Below are 27,197 nucleotides of genomic sequence, written 5' to 3'. Positions count from 1 at the left end.
CACTTTGTACCTCTCTTTTCCATCCCCACCCTCCACTAGCCCCTCAAGCTTCTTAAATAAAAACATTTTTTTTTTTTTTTTGCCATTAATCTGACTTCTGCCTGTTTTTTGCCAGGGACTGCTTGGGGCTAAGATGCTTGGGGTCTGTCCTGGGCCCTTGGAGAGGCCAGGGGAGCTGGGCCGGATGGAGTTCCAGGGGAGCTCATAGGAGGAGTATTGGAACTCTTGAGATGAGAAGTAAACCCAGATCCCGGGGTGGGTCTTCTCAGGCCCTTGGATCAGAACAAGGTCTTGCCTTTGAGCCACTTCCTGAGCCCCAGGGTAAAACCCTTCTCTGCTGTCCTCAGTTTCCCAATCTGTAAAATGGTAATAATAATAATAACAACAAGAGGGTGCCAAGATGATCTGATAAGTCCATAAATAGAGTGCTTAGTATGCTGCCTGCAGGGCCAGGGCTGACTCCCCAGCAGCACTCAGTATTATTGTTATCCTTTGGAATGATCCTCAGGCACTTCCTGGCTTGCCCTGGACAGTTTACTTAATGGTTAAGAATGAGAATGTTGAAAGAATGAAGTTTCTATTAACATTTGTGACCTTGGGTGCATTTATTCCCCTTCCCCAGTTTCCCCGGGTGTAAAATGGAGTTAGCATCCTTTTTCTGATGGGCTGCTTTGAGGAGTAAATTACCGAGTGAAGTGTTCAGCCCTTGTCATCTAATAATCCCGCTTCACGAGCCAGTTATTTTCCTGTTTTTGCCCAGAGAGGAAAGGGTCTGGCCGAGACCTTTAAACTCTGCCCTTCCACCCCACGGCAAAGTGGGAGGGGGGGTCACGCTTCCATGTGTCTCTGGGCGGGTCTGTGACTCAGCGCAGGGCACCCCCTTCCCCTTGTCCAGCTCCCTAAACCGGTCGGGGCCCTTTAAAAGGACTCATTAGAGGGGAGAGGCCCCCATCTCCATTCCTATCTCCCTTTGAGGACTCCCAGTTTGGGGGCATTGGGGAGCCTGCTGTTCAGAGTGGCCTCGGCGCCCGGCCCTCCAGGGGACAGGAATGGGGACGCTGGGGGTGGGCGGGAGGTCGGGGTGCCGGGCTCTCCGAGGGTGGGGCGGTGGGGCCGCAGAGGGCCCCAGCCACGGCGGCGGGCGGGGCCGGCGGGCGGCTCCCCGCTCCCTGGGGAGCTGTTGGACCTGTTGTCCGCCCCCCCCCCCCCGCCACTTCCGGGCTGCTGGGGAGGGGGACGGGGCGGCCTCGCTCTCCGCCCTCTTCCAGCCACCTGTCTCGGCAGAAGCCGCGGCGCCGGGAGCGCAGAGCGGAGCGCGGGAGCCTGGGCCGGCGAGGGCCGCGGCGCGGGACTCGGCCTCCTGCGTCCCCCGGGAGGCGGGGGCTGGGGTCCTGGGAGAAGCGGGGAGCTGACTCCAGGCTGGTTCAGAGAAGCGGAGACGGGGGGCCCCGACCGACCGCTGGGTCTCAGGGTGAGGCTGCCCGGGGCGCTGCGCTCCTAATGGTAGGTCGGGACCAAGATTAAGGGGCGCCGGGGAAGGGGCGACGAGTGCCTGAGCGAGAGGGGGAGAGGGGGTCGCGCTAAAGTAACCCAAGAGGCTGAGGGTGGCCGTGGTAGGGTACAAAGCCCGACACCTGCAAAGGAGGGAGCGTCGGGGTCGGAGCGGCCAGCAGGGGGCGTGCTAGGACCCCGACTCGAATTCCGGTCCCGCCTCCAGAGGCGTGCGTCCCGGGAGCCCACAAACCTCGCCCAATTTCATTCCCAGGCCCTGGAAACTTCAGGCCACGCCCCCGGAATGCTCGGGGCCATCCTTTGAACTCGGAGGCCCCACCTTCTGGGCGCTCCGCGCCGGGAAGCCAAGCCACGCCCACGCCGCCAGGCCACGCCCCGGAGCCCAGGCCACGCCCACCGCCGGAGCCCAGAGCAGCCGGCCATGGGTACACCCAGCGGCCCGGAGGAGGGGTCTTCGTCGCCGGGGGTCCCAGGATGCGACGCAGAGGTGCAGCCCCAAGGGGCCACCCAGCCCCAGGGGCGCCCCGAGGAGCCCCACGATCAGGAGGCGCCCGAGGCCCCTGCAGAGCTTTCGAGTGGCCGAGGTGAGCTGCAGGCGGAGGAAGAGGAAGAAGTGGGAGAAGGCAGCAGCACGGAGAGCAGCCGCTTCGAGGTGAGGGCCCGCAGGGCACAGCCATGGGGAGACCTGAGATGAGACAGGTGACAGACGGACACGGAAACTAGACGGAGACCGGAGAGGCGCCCAGAGAGAGGGAGAGACTTTTTTCTTTTCTTTTTTGGGACTAGAGATTTAACCCTGGGGCATTTTACTGCCTAGCTACACCCCCAACCCCTCTTATTTTTTATTTTTATTTTTATTTTTATTTTTGCGGTACTGGGGAATTGAACCCTGGGACATCCTACCTCCGAGCTACACCTCCAGCCCAATTTTTATTCTGAAACAGGGTTTCACTAAGTTGCTGAGGCCGGCCTCGAGCACTCTCCTGTCTCAGCCTCCCAAGAACTGAGATTACAGGTGTGTGCCACCACGTCCGGTTTTGTTTTTTCTTTGAAACGGCCTTGCTGCATTGCTGACGATCTTGTTAAATTGCCACGGCTGGCCTCGAACCTACCATCCTCCTGTCTCAGCCTCGCAACTACTGGGATTAGAGGGGTACACCACCATGCCTGGCTGGTGAGTAAAGCAAGAGAGATCCAGACCTAGTGAAAGATACACAGACCACATTAAGAGACCAAAGACAGAAACAAAACCCAAAAGAAGCAGGCATGGTGTTGCACACTTGTAATCCCAGCACTTGAGAGGCTGAGACAGGAGGATCGCAAGTTTGCGGCCAGCCTCAGCTACCGCGAGTGAAGCCCTCTGCTTCAAAATAAAGAATAAACCTGGCATGGTGGCGCATGCTTGTAATCCCAGCATTCGGAAGGTGGAGACCTGAGGATTGTGGTTTGGGAACAGCCTCAGCTACTTAGCAAGGCCCTATGCAACTCAGTGAGACCCTGTTTCAAAAAAAAAAAAAGACTAAAAAATAGGGCTAGGGTTGTAGCTCAGAGGTACAATGCATCTGAGTTCTATCCCCTGTGCCGCAAAAAAAAAAAGAAAAAAAAATAGAGTTGGGGGTGTAGCTTGGAGGTAGAATGCCCCTGGGTTTAATCCCCAGTACTGCTCCCCCCCAAAAAAGACCTAAAAGAGACAGAAGAAGGGAAGGAGAGGGCTAGAAGACCCATAGACTAGGGGAGATGGGGCTAGAAACGGAGGGAAGCCTAGAAACAAAGGACAAAGATACCCAGAGAAACAGAAATAGAGGCAAAGAAAACTGGAGAGAGGGGAGAAACTCCGATGGAAGAAGAGACCTCCTGATTCAGAGACCAAAGACAGCAGAGATGGGTGAAGAGACCCCGAGAGACCCGGGGAGGAGGAGACAGAGCGAGGCCCAGGGGCTACGAGAAAGTGACACCAAGGAATGGGACCAGGATAGAGAAGAAGGGAAAAAGAAACACCTTTCACGAGTGGGCCTTGTGCCCTCTCCTAGGACTGCAAGCGCTGGGCTTGGGGAGGGAGGCAGGCGCTGGACCTCGCAGGGGGCGGGGCCTTCCAGTCTGACCCCGCCCTCTCCAACTTCAGCCCGAGGCCACGCCCCCGGCGCAGGGCCCCGCCCCGCCCTCCACGTGCACCCCTTCGGGGGAAGGGGCGCGAGGGGTGGCGCGGCGGCTGCGAGCGCAGCAGCTGGAGGCGCTGACTCGCGTCGCCCTGATGGAGCAGAGGATGAAGGAGCTTCAGCGGCAGAGGAAGGAGCTCAGGATCGAGGTAAGGCACCGCGCCCCCTAGGGAAATCCGCGAGGCTGGCCCCCGGCCCTTTTCTCCCATGGGGCCGCATTCTAGGCCCCCATCTCCATCCCCCCTCCAAATCCAGGTCCCCAGGATCCGTCCTCCCTCGGTGGAATCCAGGAATTCAGGCCCCCGGGGCCGTCCAGGTGTCCCTGCCCCCAGCCCCAGGTCTCCAGGTGCCCCCAGCTTTGCTTTCTTTTCGCAGATGGAGGTAGAGGTGGCCCTGCTGCGGGGCGAGCTGGCGGGAGAGCGCGTGGCCGCGCGGCGGGAGGAGGAGCGGCTCCGGGAGCTGCTGGGGCCGCAGAGCGCGGACGAGCAGGGCAGCCGGGCACAGCGAGAGCAGGTGAGTCGGACCTGCTGCCTCACCACCCGCTTCCTTCCTGGTTCTTCCAGTGACCTGGGTCCCAGGGGTGTTCCCATTCCCCAAATGGGGACGCGTGGGCGCCAGAGGTGAGGGCAGGTGCCTGTCGAGGCTTTCTTCCTTCCTCCCAGACTGACCCAGAGGCCCCACTCCCCAGGGCATTCGCTCCCTCTCCTGCTCCTCTGTGAGTGAGTGTGTGTGTGTGTGTGTGTGTGTGTGTGTGTGTGTGTGTGTGTGTGAGTGAGGTAGGGATGATGCTGGGGATTGAACCCTGAGGCATTCTACCTTCGAGCCACACCCCCAGCTGTGTGTGTGTGTGTGTGTGTGTGTGTGTGTGTGTGTGTGTGTGTGAGATTCTGGGGATTGAACCCAGAGGCATTCTACCTTTGAGCCACACCCCCAGCCCGATTTTATTTCTTATTCGGAACAGGCTCTCACTAGGTTGATGAGAGTCTTCCTACTTACTGACCCTGTCCTCCAATCTCTGTGGTCCTCCTGTCTCAGCCTCCCCAGGACTTGGATTACAGGTATGGGTCACCACTCCCGGCTTCCTTCTGCTCTCTAAATACCTTATTAGGAAAATTTTCAAACCCACACAAATCAAATAGCCTTCTGGTGCAGTGCTCCCCAGCATCAGCAATGATTAATCTCCCCATCTTTCATGTCCCCCAGCTTGCTTCTCAGTTCCCAGTTTCAAAAGCCCATTGCATGCAGGGTGTGGTGGCACTCCCCTGCGAGCCCAGTACTCGGGAGGCTGAGACTGGAAGATCACAGGTTCAAGGCTAGCCTCAGCAACTTAGCAAGACTATTTCAAAATAAATAAATAAATAAATAGGGCCCAAGGTATAGTTCAGAGCAGTGGTAGAATGCCCTTCAATTCATTCCCCTGTACAAAAAAAAAAGCTGGGCATGGTGGTGCATGCCTGTAATCCCAGTACTTGGGAAGCTAAGACAGGATCACAGGTTCGCAGACAGCCTCAGCAACTAGTGAAGCCTACTACAATTTAGTGAGACTGTTTCAAAATAAAAAATAAAATAGAGTTGGGAGTGTAGCTTGGAGGTAGAATGCCAGAATGCTCCTGAGTTCAATTCCCCAGTACCACACACACACACAAAAAGAGGCCACTGCAGACATCATAATGCCTTTGTACCTTGAGCAGGTTCTCATAAATAAGAACTTCCTTAGCCGGGCGTGGTGACTCATACTTGTAATCCCAGCATTCAGGAGGCTGAGACAGGAGGATCAGGGTCCGCGGACAGCCTCAGCTACTTAGTATTTTGCAACTCAGTGAGACCCTGTTTCAAAATAAAGAATAAAAAATAGGGCCGGGGGTTGTTGCTTGGAGGTAGAATGCCCCTGGGTTCCATCCCCAGTACCACAGAAAAAGAACTTCTTTTTATTTGCTTATGTACTTATGCATTTATTGTTTGCTATAAATGCTCATATTTTATTTGTTTATTTTTGCAGTACTGGGGTTTGAACCCAGGGGCATTCTACCTCTGAGTTACACTCCCCACCCATATTTTTTATTCTTTATGTTGCAACAGGGTCTCACTAAGTTGCAGAGGTTCTCACTAAGTAGCTGAGGCTGTCTGCGAACTTGTGATCCTCCTGTCTCAGCCTCCGAAGTACTGGGATTACAGATGTGTGCCACTACACCTTAGCAATTTAGCAAGGCTCTCAGCAACCTAGTGAGACCCTGTTTCAAAATAATTAGCTGGGCGTGGTAAAACACCTGGCCCTTTTTCTTAATTTTTAGAAACAGGGTCTCTCAGCCAGGCATGGTGGTACTGCACTCCTAGTACTTGGGGGGCTGCAACAGGAGGATCATAGGTTTGAAATAAGCCTCAGCAACCTAGTAAGACCTTATTTCTTTTTTTTTTTTTTTTTGGTGGTGCTGGGGTTCCTGGAAGCCCTTCTACCTCCAGGCTACACTCCCAGACCTATTTTTTATTTTGGAAACAGGGTCTCCTAAGCCAGCGCTCGCGGCTGGCTTCGAACCTGCGCGATCCTCCTGTCTCCGCCTCCCAAGCGTGGGGATTACAAGCGTGCGCCACCACGCCCGGCAAGACCTTATTTCAAAATGAAAAATAAAATAGGGCTGGGGTGCAATCCCCAGTACCATAAAAGAAATGAATAAAGAAAGAAAGAAGAAAAAAGAATCAGTACCACACGATAAATAAATAAATAAGAAAAAAGAAAATCTTGCTAAATTGCTGAGGCTGGCATCTAAATTGTGATCTTTCTGTCTCAGCCTCCCAAGTACCATGATAACAGGGGTATGCCACCAAACCCAGGTAGTGAGAACCTGTTTCAAGAAAATAAAAAGGGGCTGGGAGTGTAACTCCGTGGTAGAATGCCTCTGGGTTCAATCCCCAGTACCCAGGGGAAAAAAAAAAAAAGAAAAAGAAAAAAAGAAAAGAAAAACAAATCCTTATTTCTAGTTCATTTTCATGTTCCCCCAGATTGTCTTTAAAATGCCAGGTAACAGGTGGCTTGTTAGAATCTATTCCCCAGAAGGTCCGAGTGTTGAGCTGGGTTAATAAGAGCTTATGCATTGTTTAATCTCTAATGGTTCCTGCCTGGCATCTGTACCAGCTGTTTGTTGGAGAAAGCGAGTGTCTTGTCCCATGGGCAGGATGTGGCTGGCTGCGTGCCTGTGGTGAGCTTCCCTGGCCCTCTATTGCTCCAAGCAGGTGGTTGCTTATCTCTAGAGATTCAGATTTGGAGGACATGCTTTGTACTTTCTGAGGGAGTGTCAGGGATGTCATTTCTGGGTGTCCAGACCTCAGTGAGGTCACCCTTATATCTCTTCTGAGGAATCTTTTATCCTATCCAGGTATGGTGTTACAGTACTTGGGAGGCTGAGACAGGAGGATCCCAGGTTCGAGGACAGCTTCAGCAACATAGGGACACCCTCATCAACCTATCGAGACTCTGATTCAAAATAAAAATAAAATAGGGCTGAGGGTGTAACGCAGAGGCAGAATGCCTCTGGGTTCGACCCCCTAATACCACACGTACAAAAGATCTTTTATCTCAAGTTTTAACGTCCATCAGAGGTCATTGCTTAGACTGGTTATCATTATGGGTTGGAAAATGGTGACTATAGTTTTGTTGGTCTTTCTCTCTAGCTTTGCTGTTGGAATTTTCTGGGGCTGAGTCCTTGCACTTCATTTATCATCCAAGAGCTATATTTTCCCAGCCCTGATTTCTTCCTGGGTTTATGTTTATGCACCCTCTGCTTCCAAGAATTCGGGCTCCTAGGTACTCTTTACGCCCTCATCCAGAATTTGGAGTCCCCAAACTTTCCAACCCTAGAGCCAGGGGTCCAGACCCTAGCCCTGCTCCCAGGAAGCCTTTAGAATGCCCCACAGAAGTTGTTCCCTCCCCCGGGTCTCCACATGTCTGTGTCACTGCCCAGCCTGTTCTTAGTTGCAGCTGGCTGTGCCACGCCTGGAAGTGACACACTTCCACTTCTGGGCCCCCACCATGTATGGATATGTTTTATATTTATTCCTTTACTTGTTCTCTCCTTCCCTCCCTCCCTATTTTTCTTTTTTCTTATGCTACCAGAGATTGAACTCAGGGATGTTCTGTTCTACCACTGAGCTACATCTCCAGCCCTTTTTTGGCATGCATGTGGTACTGGGGATGGAACAAAGGGGCTTTGTACCTCTAGGCTACACCCCCAGACCTATTTTTTTTTTTTTTTTTGAAACAGAGTCTCACTAAGTTGCCGAGAGTCTCACTAAGTAGCTAAGGCTGGCCGGAAATCAGCAATCCTCCTGTCTCAGCCTCCCAAGTACTAGGATTACAAGTGTGCGCCTCCACACCCAGCTCAGCCCTTTTTCTCTTTTCTTTTCTTTTCTCTTCTTTTCTTTTCTTTTGCGGTACTGAGGATGGAACCCAGGGGCATTCTACCCAGAGCTACACCCCCAGCCCTATTTTTTTATTCTTATTTTGAAACAGGGTATCACTGAGTTGCAAAGGGTCTCACTAAGTAGCAGCTGAGGCTGTCTGCGAATGGGATCCTCCTGTGTCGGCCTCCTGAATGCTGGGATTACAAGCATGCACCACCATATCTGGCTTCTTTTTTATTTTGAGACAATGTCTCTCTAAGTAACTCAGGCTGTCCTCAAATTTGCAATCCTCCTGTCTGAGCCTCCAGAGTGGCTGGGACCACAGGCCTGTGCCACCATGTCCAACTTCCTTCATTCATTTCTCAAACAGCTGTTTCCTTGGGGCCTACTCAGGGCAGCCCATGAGTGATGCAGACAGTCAGGGTCCCTGCCTTCAGGGTGCTGGCCCTCAGCAGGGGTCTGAAGTCAGGCTGGCCTCACTCTGACTGGTCTCTTGCCTCTTCTGACCTCACACTGAGGCTGACAGCCTGGTTGTTCTTTCAGGAACAAAGGCGGCTCAGCCAGGAGCGGGAACGGGTGGAGAATCTTCGTCACAGACTCCAGGAGGCACAGGGACAGCTCGACTCACAGCCTGAGGACCAGCGCGAGCGGCTTCTGCAGGGAGTGCAGGAGGTAAAGACCCGCTGGACAGTCTCTGGGTTGTCCAGGCCCCTCCTTCCTCGGCACCAGGGGTCCAGGCCTGGTACTCTTCTCTCAGAACCAGGGTCCAGTCCCAGCCCTCCTACCTCAGACATAGGGCTCCAGGCCCAGCCCTCCTCCCTCAGACCTGGGGTCCAGGCCCAGTACTCTTCCCTCAAAACCAGGGTCCAGGCCCAGCCCTCCTCCCTCAGACCTGGGGTCCAAGCCCAGCCCTCCTAACTTGGCACCAGGGGTCCAGGCCCAGTACTCTTCCCTCAAAACCAGGGTCCAGGCCCAGCCCTCCTCCCTCAGAACCAGGGATCCCACCCTAGCCCTCCTCCCTCAGACCCAGGGGTCCAGCCCTAGCCCTCCTCCCTCAGACCCAGGGCTCCAGGCCCAGCCTTCCTCCCTCAGACCCGGGGTCCAGGCCCAGCCTTCCTCCCTTAGACCCAGGGCTCTAGACCCAGCCCTCCTCCCTCAGACCCGGGTCTAGGCCCAGCCCTCCTCCCTCAGATGTAGGGGTCCAGGCCCAGCCCTCCTCCCTCAAACCCAGGGGTCCAGCCCCAGCCTCCTCCCTCAGATCCAGGGGTCCAGGCCCCATCCCTCTTCCCTTAGACCCAGGGGTCTAGGCCCAGCCCTTCTCCCTCAGACCCAGGGCTCCAGACCCAGCCCTCCTCCCTCAGACCCAGGGTTCCAGGCCCAGCCCTCTTCCCTCAGACCCAGGGCTCCAGACCCAGCCCTCCTCCCTCAGACCCAGGGGTCCAGGCCCAGCCCTCCTCCCTCAGACCCAGGGCTCCAGACCCAGCCCTCCTCCCTCAGACCCAGGGTTCCAGACCCAGCCCTCCTCCCTCAGACCCAGGGGTCCAGACCCAGCCCTCCTCCCTCAGACCCAGGGCTCCAGACCCAGCCCTCCTCCCTCAGACCCAGGGCTCCAGGCCCAACCCTCTTCCCTCAGACCCAGGGCTCCAGGCCCCAGCCCACTATTTCCCTTTAGCCGTTTTGCGTCCCCCCTTACAGATAAGGGAACAGCTGGACGTGGCCCAGCGAGCCTACGAGGACCTGGAGTTCCAGCAACTGGAGCGGGAGAGCAGGCAGGAGGAGGAGGAGCGGGACAGCTCTGGGGCCCAGCTGCCAGACCCCAAGGTCCAGGAGCTTCAGGCCAGCGTGGCACAGCACAGGGTGAGACTCAGACTGGCCCTGCCTATGTGGACACTCCCCTGTGTCCTCCACTTCCCCACACTCACTGAACGGCCCCCGTGTGTCAGACACGGTGCTGAGCGCTCATGAGGACTCACTCGCTGGTTCCTCACAACAAACCTTCCTAATGAAGAGACAGGCGGTTAAGGTGCTCACACACTGTCTCCCAGAGTCACTGAGTTCTTTGGTAAAGGGTAGAGCTGGGATTTGAACCTACTCAGTCTTTGCCACCACGCTTCATTCCTCTCCAGTCCCCGTTCAAAAAGATGTGCTCCAGCTGGCAGTGGTGGCGCCTGCCTGTGATCTCAGTACTTGGGAGGCTGAGACAGGAGGACCTCAGGTTCAGAGTCAGCTTCAGCAATCCAGCGAGGCGCTCAGCCACCTCGTGAGATCCTGTTTCAAAACAAGCAACCCCCTCACACAAAACAAAATAGGAGTGCCTCCTCGTCCTTCCTGTGAGCTTCGTGTTTACAGATCTGACAAAGACCTATGGGAAAAGGGGCAACTTGACTGTGCTTACCGCAGTTTGGGATCAGAAAGCACCGATGGGGCTTTGCTTTCCCTACCTCTGTGTCTGGATATTTTCCCAGTCTTCTCTCCTCTTTTTTCTTCCTCTGTCAGTTTCTGTCTGTCTCTCTTCGGTTTCTGTCCTGTCTCTTTTCTCTGTTTTTTCTCCCCATCGCTGTCACTGTCTTTTCGGGTCAGTCCTGGTTAGCTGTTCTCTGGATCTGTTCTGTTTTGCCTGTGTTCTGCATGCCTCTGAGTCTCTTCCTTAAATTTCTGCCTGTATATCAGATCCTCTGTCCTCTCCAGCCCATCCAGATCTCTTCTGGACCCCCATATGGGAAGAGGGCACCAGGGAGCGTAACCTGCAGGTCCTTCCCCCGGACGCTCAGATCTCAGTGCCTCTGTGAGGGGACGGAGCACACCCCAGACTCAGGGAGGACCCGGCTCTGGGGGAGGCTGTGCTGGGTCCGAGCAGCTGAGTAACCAGGGCAGGGGTGCCATGCAGCGCCGGATCCAGGTCTTGGAGGAGCAGCTCAAGTCTCTGGGGGAGCAGATGGCTGCTGAGAGTCGGGGTCTGAGCAGGAAGAAAGAGGAGACGCGTCAGGCCCTGACGAAGGTGAGTGTCCCCGAGGCCTGTCCTGAGTCCTCCCTTCCCCCGGGAACCCCACCATCTCCCTGTGTGCCAGAGGCCTCCTGGCTGTGGGGACGGCTCATTCTGACTCTGAGACGTGGGAGGCCATGATGTCTTTCCCTAGGAGCGGAGCCGTCTGCATGAGCTCAACTGCCTTCAGGGAACAGCTGATGGGGACTTCTCTGAGCCCAACCAAGCCCTCACCAAGGTAGGGAGAGTTCATGTACCTATCAGTCTCTCCCTCCTCAGAGCCCTCCTCCCTCAGACCCAGGGGTCCAGGCCTCCACTCCTCCCTTGGGATGGATGGGGATTGCGTTCATCCTTAGATGGAAGGATAAAAGGGAGGCCCCAGCCCCTCCTCAGAGGGCCAGCAGTTTGTGTCCATAGCCCTTGTTCTTGTGGGGAGACTGGGCACTAAAGACCACAGTGTGGCTCCACTTGTGACCAAGTCTTTGTTTTTTCATCTGAGAAATGGGTCAGCACAGGAAGCATGGCCAGAGGATCTGAGACCATCATGAAACAGAGAGATCCCCCTGTCTCCCCTTAACCTTTGCCCTCTCTCCCCAGCTGCTGTTCACTCAGAAGACAGACCGGCAGCTCCTGGTGCTGCAGGACCCCGCTGCCCACGCTGCCGCCACCTCTACCTCCTCCTGCCTCTTCTCCGTCCACAGCTCCCTGCAGGTGCCTCCCTTTGCCCCACGCGCATCCCTGGTCAGAGGGGAGGGAGGGGCTGAGAGCCCTGCCTGGGGCTGGGAGAGAAGGGGCCACTTGATCAAGGGGTATTTTGATGACTCCAGTTTAATTTTTCTTTCTTCTATCTAACACCCCACCCTCCCCTGAAAAAATGAGAGCGTGTGTACCCAGGAGGAAACTAAAAGCACTCAAACTGGGCATATTGATAAGAAGGTGTTTCGGAGCCCCTGCTAGCCCGGAAGCCGCCTCCCCAGTAGGGCAGTCCTTGTTTCTTTCAGAGCTACGTAAAAGGGGGCCCAGCCATGTGTGTTAATGCATACCTGTAATCCCAGTGCTTGAGAGGCATAGACAGGAGGATCACAGGGTTGTTTTGTTGGGGTTTTTTTTTGTTTTTTTGTTTTTGGTACTGAGGATTGAACCAGGTGAATTGTATCTCTGAACTACCAACCTAGCCCCTTTGTTCAGTACTGGGGATTGAACCCAAGGGCATTCTACCTCTGAGCCATACCCCCAGCCCTATTTATTTTTTATTACTTGTTTTTTATTTTATTTTTTGTGGCTCTGGGGATGGGACCCAGGGGCATTTGACCTCTGAGCTACATCCCCTGCCCTATTTATTATTCTTTATTTTGAAACAGGGTCTCACTGAGTTGCAGAGGGCCTCACTAAGTAGCTGAGGCTGCCCACAAACTGCAATCCTCTGGTCTCAGCCTCCCAAATGCTGGGATTACAAGCGTGCGCCACCATGCCCAGCTCCAGATGACTGTTTTATAGTTTCCTAGTCACTAGGGTTTGTTGGCTGCATCCTCGGGGTCCTGGCCTCTCTCTGCCTCCATATTTCCTGTTTTATTGTTGTTGTTGTTGTTTGTTTGTTTGTTTGTTTGTTTTGGTGGTACTAGGGATGGAACCCAGGGGCATTATACATCTGAGCTATACCCCCAACCCTATATCTTAAACTTTTTAAACTTTTTATTTATTTATTTATTATTATTTATTTATTTATTTATTTATTTGGTGGTACTGGGGTTCCTGGAAGCCCTTCTACCTCCAGGGTACACTTTCAGACCTATTTTATACTTTTTTATTTTTGGAAACAGGGTCTCTTAAGCCAGCAGAGCTGGTTTCGAACCAGCGTGATCCTCCTGTCTCCGCCTCCCAAGCGCGGGGATTACAAGCATGCGGATTACAAGCGTGCGCCACCACGCCCGGCCTTTTTTTATTTTTGAAACAGAATCTCACTAATTTGCGAAGGGCCTCGCTAAGTAGCTGAGGCTGTCCGTGAAATGCAATTCTTCATTCACAGCCTCCCAAATGCTGGGATTACAAGCGTGCGCTACCGTGCCCGGTGGCATATCCTGCATGTTTTAATATGGAGGCCTGAGTAGTTCAGGTTTAGTGTTTTGGCAGCTTAGGGGCAGTGTGACTGTTAATGCTGTTTTTGTGGCTTCAGTGAATGAATCCAGGATTCATTCCTTTAAGGTTGCAAATGGTGAAATTCCAATTCTGTCACTCCTCTTTCATTTATTTAGCAAAAGACTTCTATAAGAAGACTTTTCCCCTTATTAGTTCCCCAAAAGTGTGGATTTTTATAGGAAATGCAAGGAAAATGCTTAGTGATTTGATTTTACTTGCTTTTTTTTTTTTTTCTCTCTTAGTACTAGGAATGGATCCTAGGGGCATTCTACCTCTGAGCTACACCCTATCTCTATTTTTTATTCTTTATTGTGTATCACCACACCCAGCTCTTTACTTCCCTTTTTTATTTTTTATTTAATTAATTAATTTATTTTTGTGTTTATGGTACTGGAGATAGAATCAGAGGCATTCTACCTCTGAGCTACACCCCCAGCCCTATTTTTTGTTCTTTATTTTGAAACAGGGTCTCAAAATACTTAGTGAGGCTCTCCATAACTTAGTGGCATCCTGTTTAAAAAATGAAGAATAAGCCAGGCGTGGTGATGCACGCTTGTAATCCCCGTGCTTGGGAGGCGGAGACAGGAGGATCGCACAGGTTCGAAGCCAGCCGCGCTGACTTAAGAGACCCTGTTTCCAAATAAAAATATAAAATAGGTTTGGGAGTGGAGCCCGGAGGTAGACGGGCTTCTAGGAACCCCAGTACCACCAAAAAATTAAAAAATTAAAAAATAAATGAAGAATAAGCTGGGGATGGTTGGCGCAGTCTTGTAATCCCTGCGCTTGGGAGGCGGCAGGAGGATGGCACAGGTTCGAAGCCACCCTTGCTGGCTTAAGAGATCCTGTTTCCAAATTAAAAACAAAAAAAAGTATAAAATAGGTCTGGGAGTGTAGTCAGGAGGTAGAAGTGTTTCTAGGAACCCCAGTACCACCAAAAAACAAAACAAAACAAAATAGTGCTGGAGGTATATCTGAGAGGTAGAATGCCACTAGGTTCCATCCCCAGTACCGCAAATAAATAAATAAATAAATAAAATAAAAAATTAATCTTTTTTTTGAGCCGGGCGTGGTGGCGCATGCTTGTAATCCCTGCGCTTGGGAGGCTGAGACAGGAGGATCACACGAGTTCAAAGCCAGCCACAGCGACTTAGTGAGACCTTGTTTCCAAATAAAATGTAAAAAAAAAAAAAAAGGTCTGGGAGTATAGCCTGGAGGGAGAAAGCCTCTGGGTTCCACCCCAGTACCACCAAAAAAAAAAAAAAAAAAATTAAAAAGTAAAAACCGGGCTTGGTGATGCATCCCTGTAACTCCAGTACTCGGGAGGCTGAGTCAGGAAACTCAAAGGTCCAAGGACAGCAAGTAGTGAGACTCTCATCAACCTATTTCAAAATAAAGAATGCCCCTGGGTTCAATCCATAGTACAAAAAAAAATTATATATATATATATGGAGGGCTGGGAAGAAAAAGAAAAAGGGCTGGGAATGTAGTTCAGAGGTAGAATGCCTCAGGAATTGATTCCCACAACCCTACCACAATCCCATATACTTCCAGCCCTTGTCTGGGAGTATAGTCAATGGTGGAGTACTTACTTAACAGGTGTGAGGCCTTTGGTTTGACCTCTAGCACCACACACACACACACACACACACACACACACACACACACACAGACACACACACACACACAGTAAATAAATAAATAAATAAATAGAGCCAGGCATGGTGGCGCATGCTTGTAATCCCAGCACTTGGGAGGCTGAGACAGGAAGAATATACGGGTTCAAAGCCAGCCTCAGCTACTTAGTGAGGCTCTCAGAAACTTAGTGAGACCCTGTTTCCAAATAAAATATAAAATAGGTCTGGGAGTATAGCCCGGAGGTAGAAAACCCTTGGGTTCCATCCCCAGTACCACTAAATAAATAAATAAGAAAGAAAAGCCCAGTGAGTCTCTGTCAAGGTTATTACAATGAAACACCCCCAGGGTTGTGTGAGAACATTGTCTGCATAGTGGTCCCATACCTTGGGTTTTTATTATATTATTATTATTATTAATTTTTTTGTAGTGCTGGGGATTGGATGCAGGGGTGTTCCACCTCTGATATACACCACTAGTATTATTATTTATTTTGAAACAAGGTCTTTCTAAGTTGCTGAGTCTCCGTAAGTTGCTGAGGCTTGCCTCGAACCTGCAATCCTCACTTTCCCAAGTACTGGAATTACGGACATGTACCACTCACCACCAGCTTTCTACTTGAGTTTTTTTAAAAAATAGATTAATTGGAAGCTGGGTGTGGTGGCACACCCTTGTAATCCCAGTACCTGGGAGGCTGAGAAAGGAGGATTGCAGGTTTCGCGGGTTTCTGGCCAGCCTTTGCTACTTAGTTGAGGCCCTTCGCAATTTAGTGAGACCCTGTTTCAAAATAAAGAATAAAAAATAGGGCTTGGGTGTAGCTTGGAGGTAGAATGCCCCTGGGTTCCATTCCTAGTACTACAAGAAAAAAAAAATAGTTTAATTGGCATGTAATTTGTGCATCATACAGTTCATAACATTTTTATTAACCCCCCCAAAGGCGCCCCACATCCCTGAACCCTCACTTCTCAGTCCCGCATCTCCCAGCCCCTGGCAGCCGCTGTTCCTGCTGTCTTTGACTAATGTCCTGCTGGGCCCTCCATGCCAGTGGTGCCGGGCCCTGCATGGCCCGGGCAGCTGCCTCCTTCCTTCCACATGTTGAACAGGAGGTTTCGGCCTGTGCCATCAGGCGGTGCCTTTACCTGGCAGTCCTGATTTCCCATTGCCATGGAGCGTCATTTCACGAGTGGGCTGGCTTTGTGTGTTTTCAGGGCTCCATTGGCCTCCAGAGGACAGGAAGCCTGACACGGAAAAGGGGAGAGAGGGCAAGCCAGAGAGGATCCCCCCGACCTCTGTCCCTCCACTGTACTGGTGAGGACCCGTCTTGTTCCCCACCCACCCTCCTGCCCCCAGCTCCACCATCCCTGCAGCAGAGGATGGAGGCGAGCACAGATGCCTGCTGGGGAGAGAGGACGGGCTGGGGGGGAGTGCCCTGCTCATGCAGTCCTCGCCCCCAGGACCCCTCGAGGCTTCAGCTCTCACGCCAGCAGTGGAGGCCTCTGGGAGACACCCCCTCTATCAGCTGCTGAACTGTGGCCCAGCGAACAGGTGTGACACCAGGGAGGAGGAGCGGGAGGTGGGAGGAAGAGGCTGGGCAGCGTAACCCTTTCTCTGTTCCCTCCGCCCAGCTGTGGAGCCCTCTATCCAGACATCGCCCACATGGAGCGGCTGCTGCAGCAGGCCATGGCAGAGCGGGAACGGCTGCTCAAGGCCAGGGTGAGATCCAGGCCCTCCTCCTTGGGGAGTGGAGACTCTTCCCCAGCCCTCCTCCCTCAGACCCAGGGGTCCAAGTCCCAGCCCTCCTCCCTTAGACCCAGGGCTCCAGGCCCCAGCGCTCCTCCCTCAGACCCAGGGGTCTAGGCCCAGCCCTCTTCCCTCAGACCCAGGGGTCCAGGCCCAGCCCTCCTCCCTCAGACTCAGGGGTCCAAGCCCCAGCCCTCCTTCCTTAGACCCAGGGGTCCAGGCCCAGCCTCCTCCCCCAGACCCAGGGTCCAGGGCATTCTCCCCATATCCTGCAGGGAGCCATCCTTATTGATTCTTTCCCCTTGCACCCACAGGAAGGGATGAGAAAGAGCCCGGAAGGTTCGTCAGGCCCAGCCCTTCCCGCCCTCATGGTCAGTCCTGCCTGCCCTCTCACACTCCATTTCTGGGTCTGCCTTTGACGTTTCCTAGATCTCACTCTTTCTTCTCTTCCAGTGCAACAGGAAAGGGTCCTAGGCCTGGCTGGGGAGGGGAGATGAGCAAGGGCCTGCTCTCTGTCTCCATCTCAGCCGTCTCTTTCCACGGCATGTCCCTGAGGGATGTGCTCTGCGTCTCTGTCTTGTGGGGGGTTCTAGGTACTAGGGATGGACCCCAGGGCCTTGTGCATGTGGAGCAAGAGCGGTACCACTGAAATACACCCCAGCCTGCACTTTGTACCTCAGTTTCCCCTTGTGTACACTGGTGACGGTGCTCGCAGTTATTACAGAATGGGAGCAAGTACATGCCGGAGCTTATTAAATCATTTAAACATTTGTGTATTTTTAGAAACATAGCCGGGTGTGGTGGTGCGTGCCTCCTAGTGTTTGGGAGGCTGAGACAGGAGGATGGAAGCTTTAAGGACAGCCTCAGCAAATAGTGAGACTTTCATCAGCCTACCCCTTTTCAAAATCAAAATAAAATGGGGCTGGGTGTAGAGCTCAGAGGTAGAATGTCCCAGGGCTCAAGCCCCAGTATCATACAAACACACGCAAAAAATCCCTTAATTATAGAAATACTCAAGTAGAGCTGGGCCTGGTGGCACATACCTGTGTTCTCTGTACTACAGACACTGAGAAAAGAGTGTTACAAGGTTAGAGCCAGCTTGGTCAACTTAGCAAGAAGGACGTGTCTCAAGAAAAAGGCTGGGATGTAGCTCAGAGATAGAACAGCTCTGGGTTTAATCCCCAGTACAACAGGGAAAGAAAAAAAGGACTATGCGAAGGTAGAGAGTTGATTAGTAAACCCCATACTCCTGCTCAGCCCCATGGGTATACATCCGAAGTCTTAGTTTACTAGCCAGCTTTGTGTTTCTAGTTCAGATGTACATCTCACCTGCACTGTTTTTTGTTGTTGTTGTTGTTGTTGTTGTTGTTGTACTGGGGTGGAACCCAGGGGCTTTCTACCTCCGGGCTATACTCCCAGACCTATTTTATACTTTATTTGGAAACAGGGTCTCACTAAGTTGCTGAGAGCCTCACTAAGTAGCTGAGGCTGGCTTCGAACCTGTGCCATCCTCCTGTCTCAGCCTCCCAAGCACGGGGATGACAAGCGTGCGCCACCACGCCCGGGGCACTGGATATTTTAAAGCAAAGTTCCAGGCCGTGCGTCCTTTCATCCATACCTCACTATACAGTTCCAATAGACTGGATTTTTGTTGTTTTTTTAACCTAACAAACACCCCACGGATATACCTTTGAGATTATTAATAATTAGTTAAATTATCAATAATTCTGTAACATGGTAATAGTCCATATTCATATTTCCCTAATTATGTCAAGTGTCTTTTGATAGTTGGTTTGTTTGAATCTAGATGCAAACAAAGCTTGCACTGAGCCGGGCGCCGTGGCGCATGCTTGTAATCCCCGCATTCGGGAGGCTGAGACAGGAGGATCGTGGTTTGTGGACAGCCTCAGCTACTACTTAGTGAGGCCCTTTGCAACTCAGTGAGACCCTGTTTCAAAATAAAAAATAAGTACTTACCTGGCAGGGGAGATTCCATGATCACGAAAGTGGTTTTTCCAGGGTGAGGCTTATCCATTGTAATCCGGATGTGCTGACCCCTGTAATTTCCCCAAATGACTGCATAATTTGTGGTAGTGGGGGACTGCATTCGTGCTTTCCCTTGATAAATTAAAAAAAAGAATAAGAATAAAAATAGGGCTTGGGGTGTCGCTTGGAGGTAAAATGCCCCTGGGTTCCATCTCCAGTACCACAAAAATAAATAAATAAATAAATAAATAAATAAATAAATAAAAAAAACCCAAAGCATGCACTGTGTAAAATGTCTGTTTTAGTCGTGCATGGTGGGGAATGTCTGTAATCCTAGCATTTGGGAGGCTAAGACAGGATGATTGCAGGTTTGAGGCCAGCCTCAGCAACTAAGTGAGGTTTTCAGCAAGACCCTGTTTTGAAATAAAAATAAAATAAGGCTGGAGGTGTAGCCTTAAGGTAAGATGCTCCTCTCTGGGCGTGGTGGTGCACACTTGTAATCTCCAGCGCTTGGGAGGTTGAGGCAGGAGGATCGCATAGGTTTGAAGCCAGCCTCAGCTACTGAGTGAGGCTCTTAACAACTTAGACCCTGTTTCCAAATAAAGTACAAAATAGGTCTGGGAGTATAGCCCAGAGGTAGAAAAGCCCCTGGGTTCCATCCCCAGTACCACCAAAAAAAAAATAAAATAAAAAATAAAAAAATACTCCTGAGTTCAATCCCCAGTACTGTCAAAAAAAAAAAAAAAAAAAAAAAAAACCCACAAAAAGTCAAGCCATGCATGGTGGCACACACTTGTAATCCCAATACTTGGGAGGCTGAGACAGGAGGATCATGCAGTTTGAAGCCAGCAACTCAGTGAGACCCTGTTTCCAAATAAAATATAAAATAGGTCTGGGAGTGTAGCCCAGAGGTAGAAAGTCCCTGTTGTTTAGCCTGGTGTGGTGGTGCATACTTGTAATCCCAGTGCTTGGGAGGCTGAGACAGGAGGATCGCACAGGTTCGAAGCCAGCCTCAGCTACTTAGTGAGGCTCTCAGCAACTTAGTGAGACCCTGTTTCCAAATAAAGTATAAAACTAGTTCTGGGAGGATAGCCTGGAGGTAGAAAAGCCCCTGGGTTCCACCTCCAGTAACACACACACACACACACACACACACACACACACACACAATAAATAAATAAATAAATAAATAAATAAATAAATAAATAGCCAGCCCCTGGGTTACATCCCTGGTACCACACACACACACACAAAAAACCCTTTCAGTTTATAATCCTAGTACTTGGGGGTCTGAGGCAAGAGGATTGCAGGTTGGAAGCCAGCTTCAGCAATTTAGTGAGACCCTTTTCCAAGTAATAAAATAAAAAGGGCTGGGGTTGTAGTTCAGAAGTAAAATGCCCCTGAGTTCAATCCCCAGCAGTCCCCCCCACACATACACACAAATTAAAGTCTATCTGTAAGACCCTCCTTCACATATTTTTTTACAGTATTATTTTTGCCCTATTTTTTATTGTTTATTTTGAAACAGGGTTTCACTGAGTTGCAAAGGGCCTCACTAAGTCGCTGAGGCTGGCTATGAGCCGTGATTCTCCTGTCTCAGCTTCTCAGATTCTGGGGTTACAAGCGTGTGCCACCATGTCCGGCTCTGATCTCACTTCTGCTCAGGTGTTTTGTATTTTTAAATGTCCTTGAATCTTTTTTATATTTTTCCACATGCATATTACCGATCACATCAAACCATCATGGATGAATTTATTTGTACCATTAATAAGCAGTCCTTCCCAATATTTTTTGTGTTCTCAACCATTTATCCCTCCCTCATTCATTCTAGCCAGTATTGATTGAGTGCCTGCTGTGTGCTAGGCCCTGGCGTACAGTGGTGACCAATATAAAAACTTTTGCCCTCCAGGAAATTGATGTTCAGTAGGAGTGAGAGATAAAAAGCAATGCTACTAGGTTAAGTGGACAGTATGTCAGATGCTGGCAAGATCCAGGCGGCCCCGAAAAGCCAGGAGGTCGGTGGAGCCTCCTGGGCTGAAGGCATCAGCTCAACCTCATTCAAAATGAAGCGTCGCTCCTTTAAGCAGCCGGCCCAGCTTTGAGGCATCATCACTTATTAAACAGCCCCTGTCCCATCATTGTCCTTACACACCCACGCTGTCTCTTGTGCAGGGGAGCAAGGGTGTCTCTGGAAGGCAGGGCTAGAGCTGGCTCCTGGGGCTTCAGAACAGCCCCGGGAGTGTGCTGTGGTACCCCATATTTCGGCACAGGGAACCCGAGGCTCCCGGGGGTGGGCACTCTGTGGACGCGACGAGGCCGGGTGGTGATGGCCCAGTTGAGAGCCCTGGCCTGTCTCTGCTGTCCTTGACTGGGGCTCTGCTCTACCATGCCCCAGCTGGGTGACCTTGGTGAGCCACTTCCTTTCCGGAAGCCTCAGACTCCTTGTCTGTCAAATGAGAACTTAAATGGGTTGTTTGGAGAGGAAGCGAGGTTGTCTATGATCACTTGGCCTGCTGCCTGACACTTAGTGGGAGCTTTCATGCTAGATGAAAATGCTTACAGTTACTCTATGGGCCTGGTGAGATGACCCAGATACGATCCAGGCCCCGGGGGTGCTCCACACAGCCTCCCTCGTGTCCCTCCCTCCTCCTTTCCAACCAGTGTATTTTCTCTTTGTTCTTCAAACCTGGCACTACTTTATTTTTTTTCCCCTTGGCATTGAAGTTTGAACTGATGGGCATTCTCCCTCTGATCTAAACCCTCAGCCCTTTTTATTTTGAAACAAGTTCTCACTGAGTTGCTGGGGCTGGCCTTGAACCTGTGATCCACCTGTCTCAGTGTCTCAAGTTCTGGATTACAGGTGTACGCCACCATGCCCGGATTGGCCTCACTTCTATTTTCTTTTTCTTTTCAGCACTAGGGCTTAAACTCAGAAACCAAGAGTTATACCCCCAGCATTTTTTTTAAGGAGGGTCTTGCTGCATTGCTGAGGGTCTCACTAAGATGCTGAGGCTGGCTGTAAACTGAAACCTTCCTGTCTCACCCTCCCAGGAACTGGGGTTGTAGGTGTGCCACTACACCTGGCTTGGCCTCACCTCAATTTTCTAGGTCCTTATATTCCAGGTGTGGTTGCTAGACCAACAGCAGCCATGTCTCCCCAAGCTTGTTTGATAGAACCTCCCAAGGCCCCTTACTCTGGAATGACCCAGTTGGGGTCTAATTCTCAAGCACCTGCAGGAGTTCTGCTCGTAAGAGGTCTGACATGTACCGCCCTGAGCCTCGCCTTGACCTCACTGATGCTGCCTTCTGAGTGAGAAGAACAGGTGTGATCAGGCCAACATATGGTTAGGACTTTCACAGAACAGGTGTGTGTGTGTGTGTGTGTGTGTGTGTGTGTGTGTGTGTGTGTGTATTGTGCTGGGGCTGGAACCAAGGCTTCACACATGCTAGCAAACACTCTACCATTAAACTACACCCTACTCCTCATTATTTATTTATTTACATACTTATTTATTTACATATATATATAGCAGTACTGGGGATGGAACCCGGGGCATTCTACCTCTGAGCTACACCCTCAGCCTTATTTTTATTCTTTTATTATTTATTTTTGTGTGTGTGGTACGGGATGGAACCCTTTTTCTACCTCCAGGCTATACTCTCAGACCTGTTTTTATTTATTTATTTATTTAGCAGATATGGGGATGGAACCCAGGGGCATTCAACCTCTGAGCTACACCTCCTGTCCTATTTTTTATTCTTTATTTTGAAACAGGGTCTCACTGAGTTGCACAGGGTCTCACTAAGTAGCTGAGGCTGTCCGCGAACCCAGATCCTCCTGTCTAAGCCTCCAAATGCTGGGATTACAAGCATGCACCACCACACCTGGCTCTATTTTTATATTTTATTTAGAAACAGGGTCTCACTAAGTTGCTAAGAGCCTCACTAAGTAGCTGAGGCTGGCTTTGAACCTGTGTGATCCTCCTGTCTCAGTCTCTCAAGCACTGGGATTACAAGCGTTCGCCACCACGCCTGGCTCTTAATCTTTATTTTGAAACAGGGTCTCATTAAATTGAAGAAGTCCTCACTAAGTAGCTGAGGCTGGCCGTGAACCCAGATCCTCCTGTCTCAGCCTCCCAGGTACTGGGATTACAAGCATGTGCCACCACGCCCAGCTTACATATATATATTTAAATAAACAAAAATATAACACACACACACACACACACACACACACACATATATATATATATATTTCATTATATATATATTTTGGGGGGTACTTGGGATTAAACCCAGGGACATTCTATCTCCAAGCTACACTCCCAACCCAATTTTATATCTTATTTGGAAACAATATCTTACTAGGTTGCTGAGAGCCTTGCAAGGTTGCCAAGGCTGGCTTTGAACCAGCAATCCTCCTGTCTCAGCTTCCCAAGTACTGGGATTACAGGCAGGCACCACCACGCCCGGTTTATTTTTTTGTTTTGAATCAGTCTTAATTGAAAGGGTCAGGGGGAGGGGAGGGAGAGTGAGGGAGGCTGCTCTATGGTAGAACAGACTTTATTGAGATAAAACCTGCAGAGGGAGGGAGGGGGCGTCTCCAGGAAAGGATGGCCTAGGCAGGGCATCATGGTAAATAAACGCAGGATCATTTTCGTGATCATCATTCTTAATAACACCGTCTAAAGGCTATGGCAGGCCTTTCAAGGAAGCCTCTAGGCCTGGCTCTGGGGGCCTCCGGGCTGCAGCCCCCCTAGACCTCAAGGTCAGCGGCTCCTCCCGCCCCCCAACAGGCCCCGCCCGCACCCCCACCTCGCCCTCCGGGTCCCCGCGTCCTGGACCTCCGGCAGCACCTGGAACGATGGGGCCACAACCCGGAGAGCTGCCCGCACGTGTGGGTGTCCGGGGGCTGCTGCCGCGGGCCCCTGGTGAAGATGGGGGGCCGCATCAAGACCTGGAGGAAGCGGTGGTTCTGCTTTGACCGCCAGGCACGACGCCTGGCCTACTACGCTGGTAAGCCCTGCCGCTTCCAGAGCTTTCTCCCGCCCCAGGCACCTGGGAGTCCAAAGCCCCTGCTTGCCCCTTCCCCCGGGAGTCCTTCCCAGCACCCAGGAGTCTGGGTCCCAACCCCGGCACTTCACCAAACTTCAGACTTTGTGACCAGGTCCCTAGTCCCTAACCCAGTCTCAAGACTTGAGCCCAATGAGCCCTGCCTGACACACACTTTTGCCTCTCACTGACTGCTTCTCCTTCACCTCCCTCCACCAGACAAGGAAGAGACCAAGCTCAAAGGTGTCATCTACTTCCAGGCCATCGAGGAAGTCTACTATGACCACCTACGCTGTGCCTCCAAGGTGAAGTCCCACGCAGAGCAGTGCCATCTTGGCCTCCGGGTGGGAGCCCCTGGAGTCACGCAAGCCTCGCCCATCTCTAGTACATTCTGGGGAAAGCCACCCATGGCCTGGGGCGGCAGGCTACTACTCACTGTCCAACAGTTCATGGCCGTGCAGGGAGCAAAAATTAAGTGCTCAAACTCTGTTGGTTTTCTTGGACAGAAGTTTTCAAGCAGAAGCCAGGTGCAGTGGCACACACCTGTAATCCCAGTACATGGGAGGCTGAGGCAGGAGAATCACAAGGGTGTGGCCAATCCGGACAGCTTCTCAAAATAAAATTTAAGAAGGGCTGGGGGTGCCAGGTGTGGTGGCGCATGCCTGTAATCTCAGTGCTTGGGAGGCTGAGACTGGAGGATTGAAGGCTCAAGGCCAGCCTCAGCAGCTTAACAAGGCTCTCTGCAGCTTAGTGAAGCCTTGCTTCAAAATTAAAAAACAGGGCTGGGGGTGTAGCTCTGAGGCAGACTGTCCTACATTCAATCCTCTGTATACCCCCTATACGCACACACACAAGGGCTGGGGGCGCAGCTCAGTGGCAGAGCGTAAGCCCTTAGTCTCCAGCACATATATACACAAATTTGGCAAACTCTAATGCCAAGCTGGAAATAAGTGCAGCGCCACAACTCTAAATGTTGGAAACTGACACAGTGCTTCGGAGGCTCCGTGGCCTGGAGCCAGGCCTGGCTTTTTAACGCTTACTCTGGAATCCCATCTGTACCACATTAGCAAAGTGACCTCCCTCCTCCAGCATTAGCTATATCATATGCCAGATAGGCACACTCCAACCCATTCCCTCAGGGTTAGAATCATAGTGGGTGTAAGGGCTTTACATAACTTGGGGTTGGCGAATAGGTGCTTAATAAATTGGTTCTAGACCATCACTTTCCCCAGCTAGAAACCAGGAGGACCTACATTTTGGAGTATGTGGAATTTACATGTGTCTTTGTTTCTTTTTTCTTTTTTTTTTTGCAGTACTGGGAATGGCACCCAGGGGTATTTTACCTCTGAGCTGCACCCCAGCCCTATTTTTTATTCTTTATTTTGAAATAGGGTCTCACTGAGTTGCAAAGGGCCTAAGTAGCTGAGGCTGTCCTCAAACCACGATCCTCCTGTCTTAGCCTCCCAAGTACTGGGATTACAAATGTGTGCTGCCATGCCCAGCCCCCAGCCCTATTATTATTATTATTATTATTATTATTATTATTATTTATTTTGATACTGAGGATTGAACTCAGAAGCATTCTACCTCCAAGCTATACAGCCCTATTTTCTTTTGAAACAGTAGCTCATTGGCTTGATGAGTCTCACTACTTGCTGTGGCTGTCCTCAAACTTGTGGTACCCCTATCTCAGCCTCCCAAGTACTGGGATTACAGGGGTGCACCACTGTGGCTAGCTCTGGCTTTATTTTAAATTTTTAAATAGGAATCTCCTTTAGCTGGGCGTGGTGGCACACGCTTGTAATCCCAGCATTTGGGAGGCAGAGACAGGAGGATCAAGGTTTGTGGACAGCCTCAGCTACTTAGTGAGGGCCTTTGCAACTCAATGAGACGCTGTTTCAAAATATAAAGAGTAAAAAATAGGGCTAGGAATGTAGCTCAGAGGTAAAATACCCCTGGATTCCATTCCCAGTACTGGAAAAAAAGATGAAGAAAGATAAAAAAAGAATAGCGTCTTCCTAAATTTCTAAAGCTGTTCTTAAACCTGGGAGCCTCCCAAGTATTGGGATTACAGGTGTCTGCCACCACAACCGGTTTATACGCCAGTATTTCTTTCTTTCTTTCTTTTTTTTTTTTTTTTATTTTGCGGTACTGGGGGTGGAACCCAGGGGCATTCTACCTCCGAGTGACACCCCCAGCCCTATTTCTTATTCTTTGTTTTGAAACCGGGCCTCACTAAGTAGCTGAGGCTGTCCTCGAACCTCTATCCTCCTGTCTCAGCCTCCATAATGCTGGGATTACAAGCGGGGGCCAACACGCCTGGCTGTTGTTGCCAATTTAACAACAGCATTCTAAATGATTAAGGACTTTCTTCTGTTAGTGTATTCTACATAATCCAGTGAGGTCGGTAAAGACATTTAAAAAGCTGGAAGGTGAACTGGGCATGATGGCGCACACCTTTAATCCCCATACTTGGGAGGCTGAGACAAAAAGGTCACAGATTCGAGGATAACCTCAGCTGGTAGTGAGGCTCTCATAACCTTGGAAGTAGAAGGCCCCCGGTTTCGATCCCCAGCGTCACAAAAAAATAAAAAAGGCTGCAGGGGAAACACATTCAAGATGTCTTATGTAGCCTGCCCAAAGCCACACAGCCTGAAAGGATCACGGCTGGGATTTGAACCCAGGCTGTCTCCAGAGCCTGGCCCTCTTGTCATAACCACCCTTTTCCCTTATTCCAGAGCCCCAACCCCCGTTTGACTTTCTGCGTCAAAACCTACGAACGCCTTTTCTACATGGTGGCGCCGAGCCCGGAAGCCATGCGCATCTGGATGGATGTCATCGTGACTGCGGCTGACGAGAACCACGCCCCCTGAGCGGCCACGCCCCCGAACGTCCCCGCGAGGCTCCGCCTTCGCGCGGGGCGGGGCCGCGGCTCTCGAGGCCCCGCCCACTTCCGGGAGCTTGGTCCGCCCCCTTGGGAGTCCGGGGAATTTGGAGGCTCTGCGGCTCAGCTGGCCTGAGCTGTGGTGTTCCTGGCTGGCAGGTGCCTTCTGGCAGCAGGATCGCCAGCCCTTGGGGCCCTTCCTAGGGCACGAAGGAGATTGCAGGGGCGGGAAGGAACTATTTATTGGTGCTCCTGTGATACCGAATTAAACCTGGTGGAAAAACAAAGTTGCTGCTTTGGTTTCCAAGCTCAGGCGTCGGGGCCCCTCAGCCCCTAGGCAAGACATCCGAGTTATGAGCCGGGCACCCCAGGCCTCTTTCCCTCTTCAGGAGACCTTTAGCCCTAAGGTCATGGCTGGGAGAAGGGGATGGGGAGGCCTGTGTTCTTAGTCGTAGGCAGTTCTTTCTTGAAGTTTGTGAGTTTGTCTTCTTCCACCTATCTTGGCTTGGCTATGCTGTTGGGAATTTCTAGGAACTCCTGTGTGTTCCCTTTGCCCTTCTGCCCGTCTCTTCCCTCAGTCAGCTAGCTCTTCATTCTTCAGGTTTCAGTTTAGATGGCCCTTCAAGAACCCCTGGCTGGAGCAGGCACCTCCTTTTTTTTTTTTTTTTTTTTTTTGGCGGGGTTGGGGATGGAACCCAGAGGCACTTGACCTCCGAGCTAC

The 27,197-nt window shown here is 51.4% G+C and overlaps 1 protein-coding gene across 1 annotated transcript; it reads left to right on the top strand.

Annotated features, from left to right (window-relative positions):
- Window positions 1-1,933: 1,933 nt before the first annotated feature.
- Window positions 1,934-26,465, top strand: PHLDB3 (pleckstrin homology like domain family B member 3; the record flags this gene model as incomplete). Its single annotated transcript, XM_080704173.1, has 15 exons — window positions 1,934-2,164; window positions 3,635-3,817; window positions 4,044-4,181; window positions 8,607-8,735; window positions 9,759-9,920; window positions 10,936-11,061; window positions 11,201-11,284; window positions 11,644-11,757; window positions 16,023-16,122; window positions 16,269-16,359; window positions 16,440-16,527; window positions 16,869-16,925; window positions 23,337-23,556; window positions 23,812-23,897; window positions 26,331-26,465. The coding sequence occupies 15 exons, from the start codon at window positions 1,934-1,936 to the stop codon at window positions 26,463-26,465; spliced, it is 1,944 nt and encodes a 647-aa protein (XP_080560299.1).
- Window positions 26,466-27,197: the final 732 nt, after the last annotated feature.

The sequence above is a fragment of the Muscardinus avellanarius genome, assembly GCF_963383645.1.
Source record: "Muscardinus avellanarius genome assembly, chromosome: 10".
Taxonomy (NCBI): domain Eukaryota; kingdom Metazoa; phylum Chordata; class Mammalia; order Rodentia; family Gliridae; genus Muscardinus; species Muscardinus avellanarius.
The sequence above is the reverse complement of the archived record's forward strand: the minus strand, read 5'-3'. Positions and strand labels throughout refer to the sequence as shown.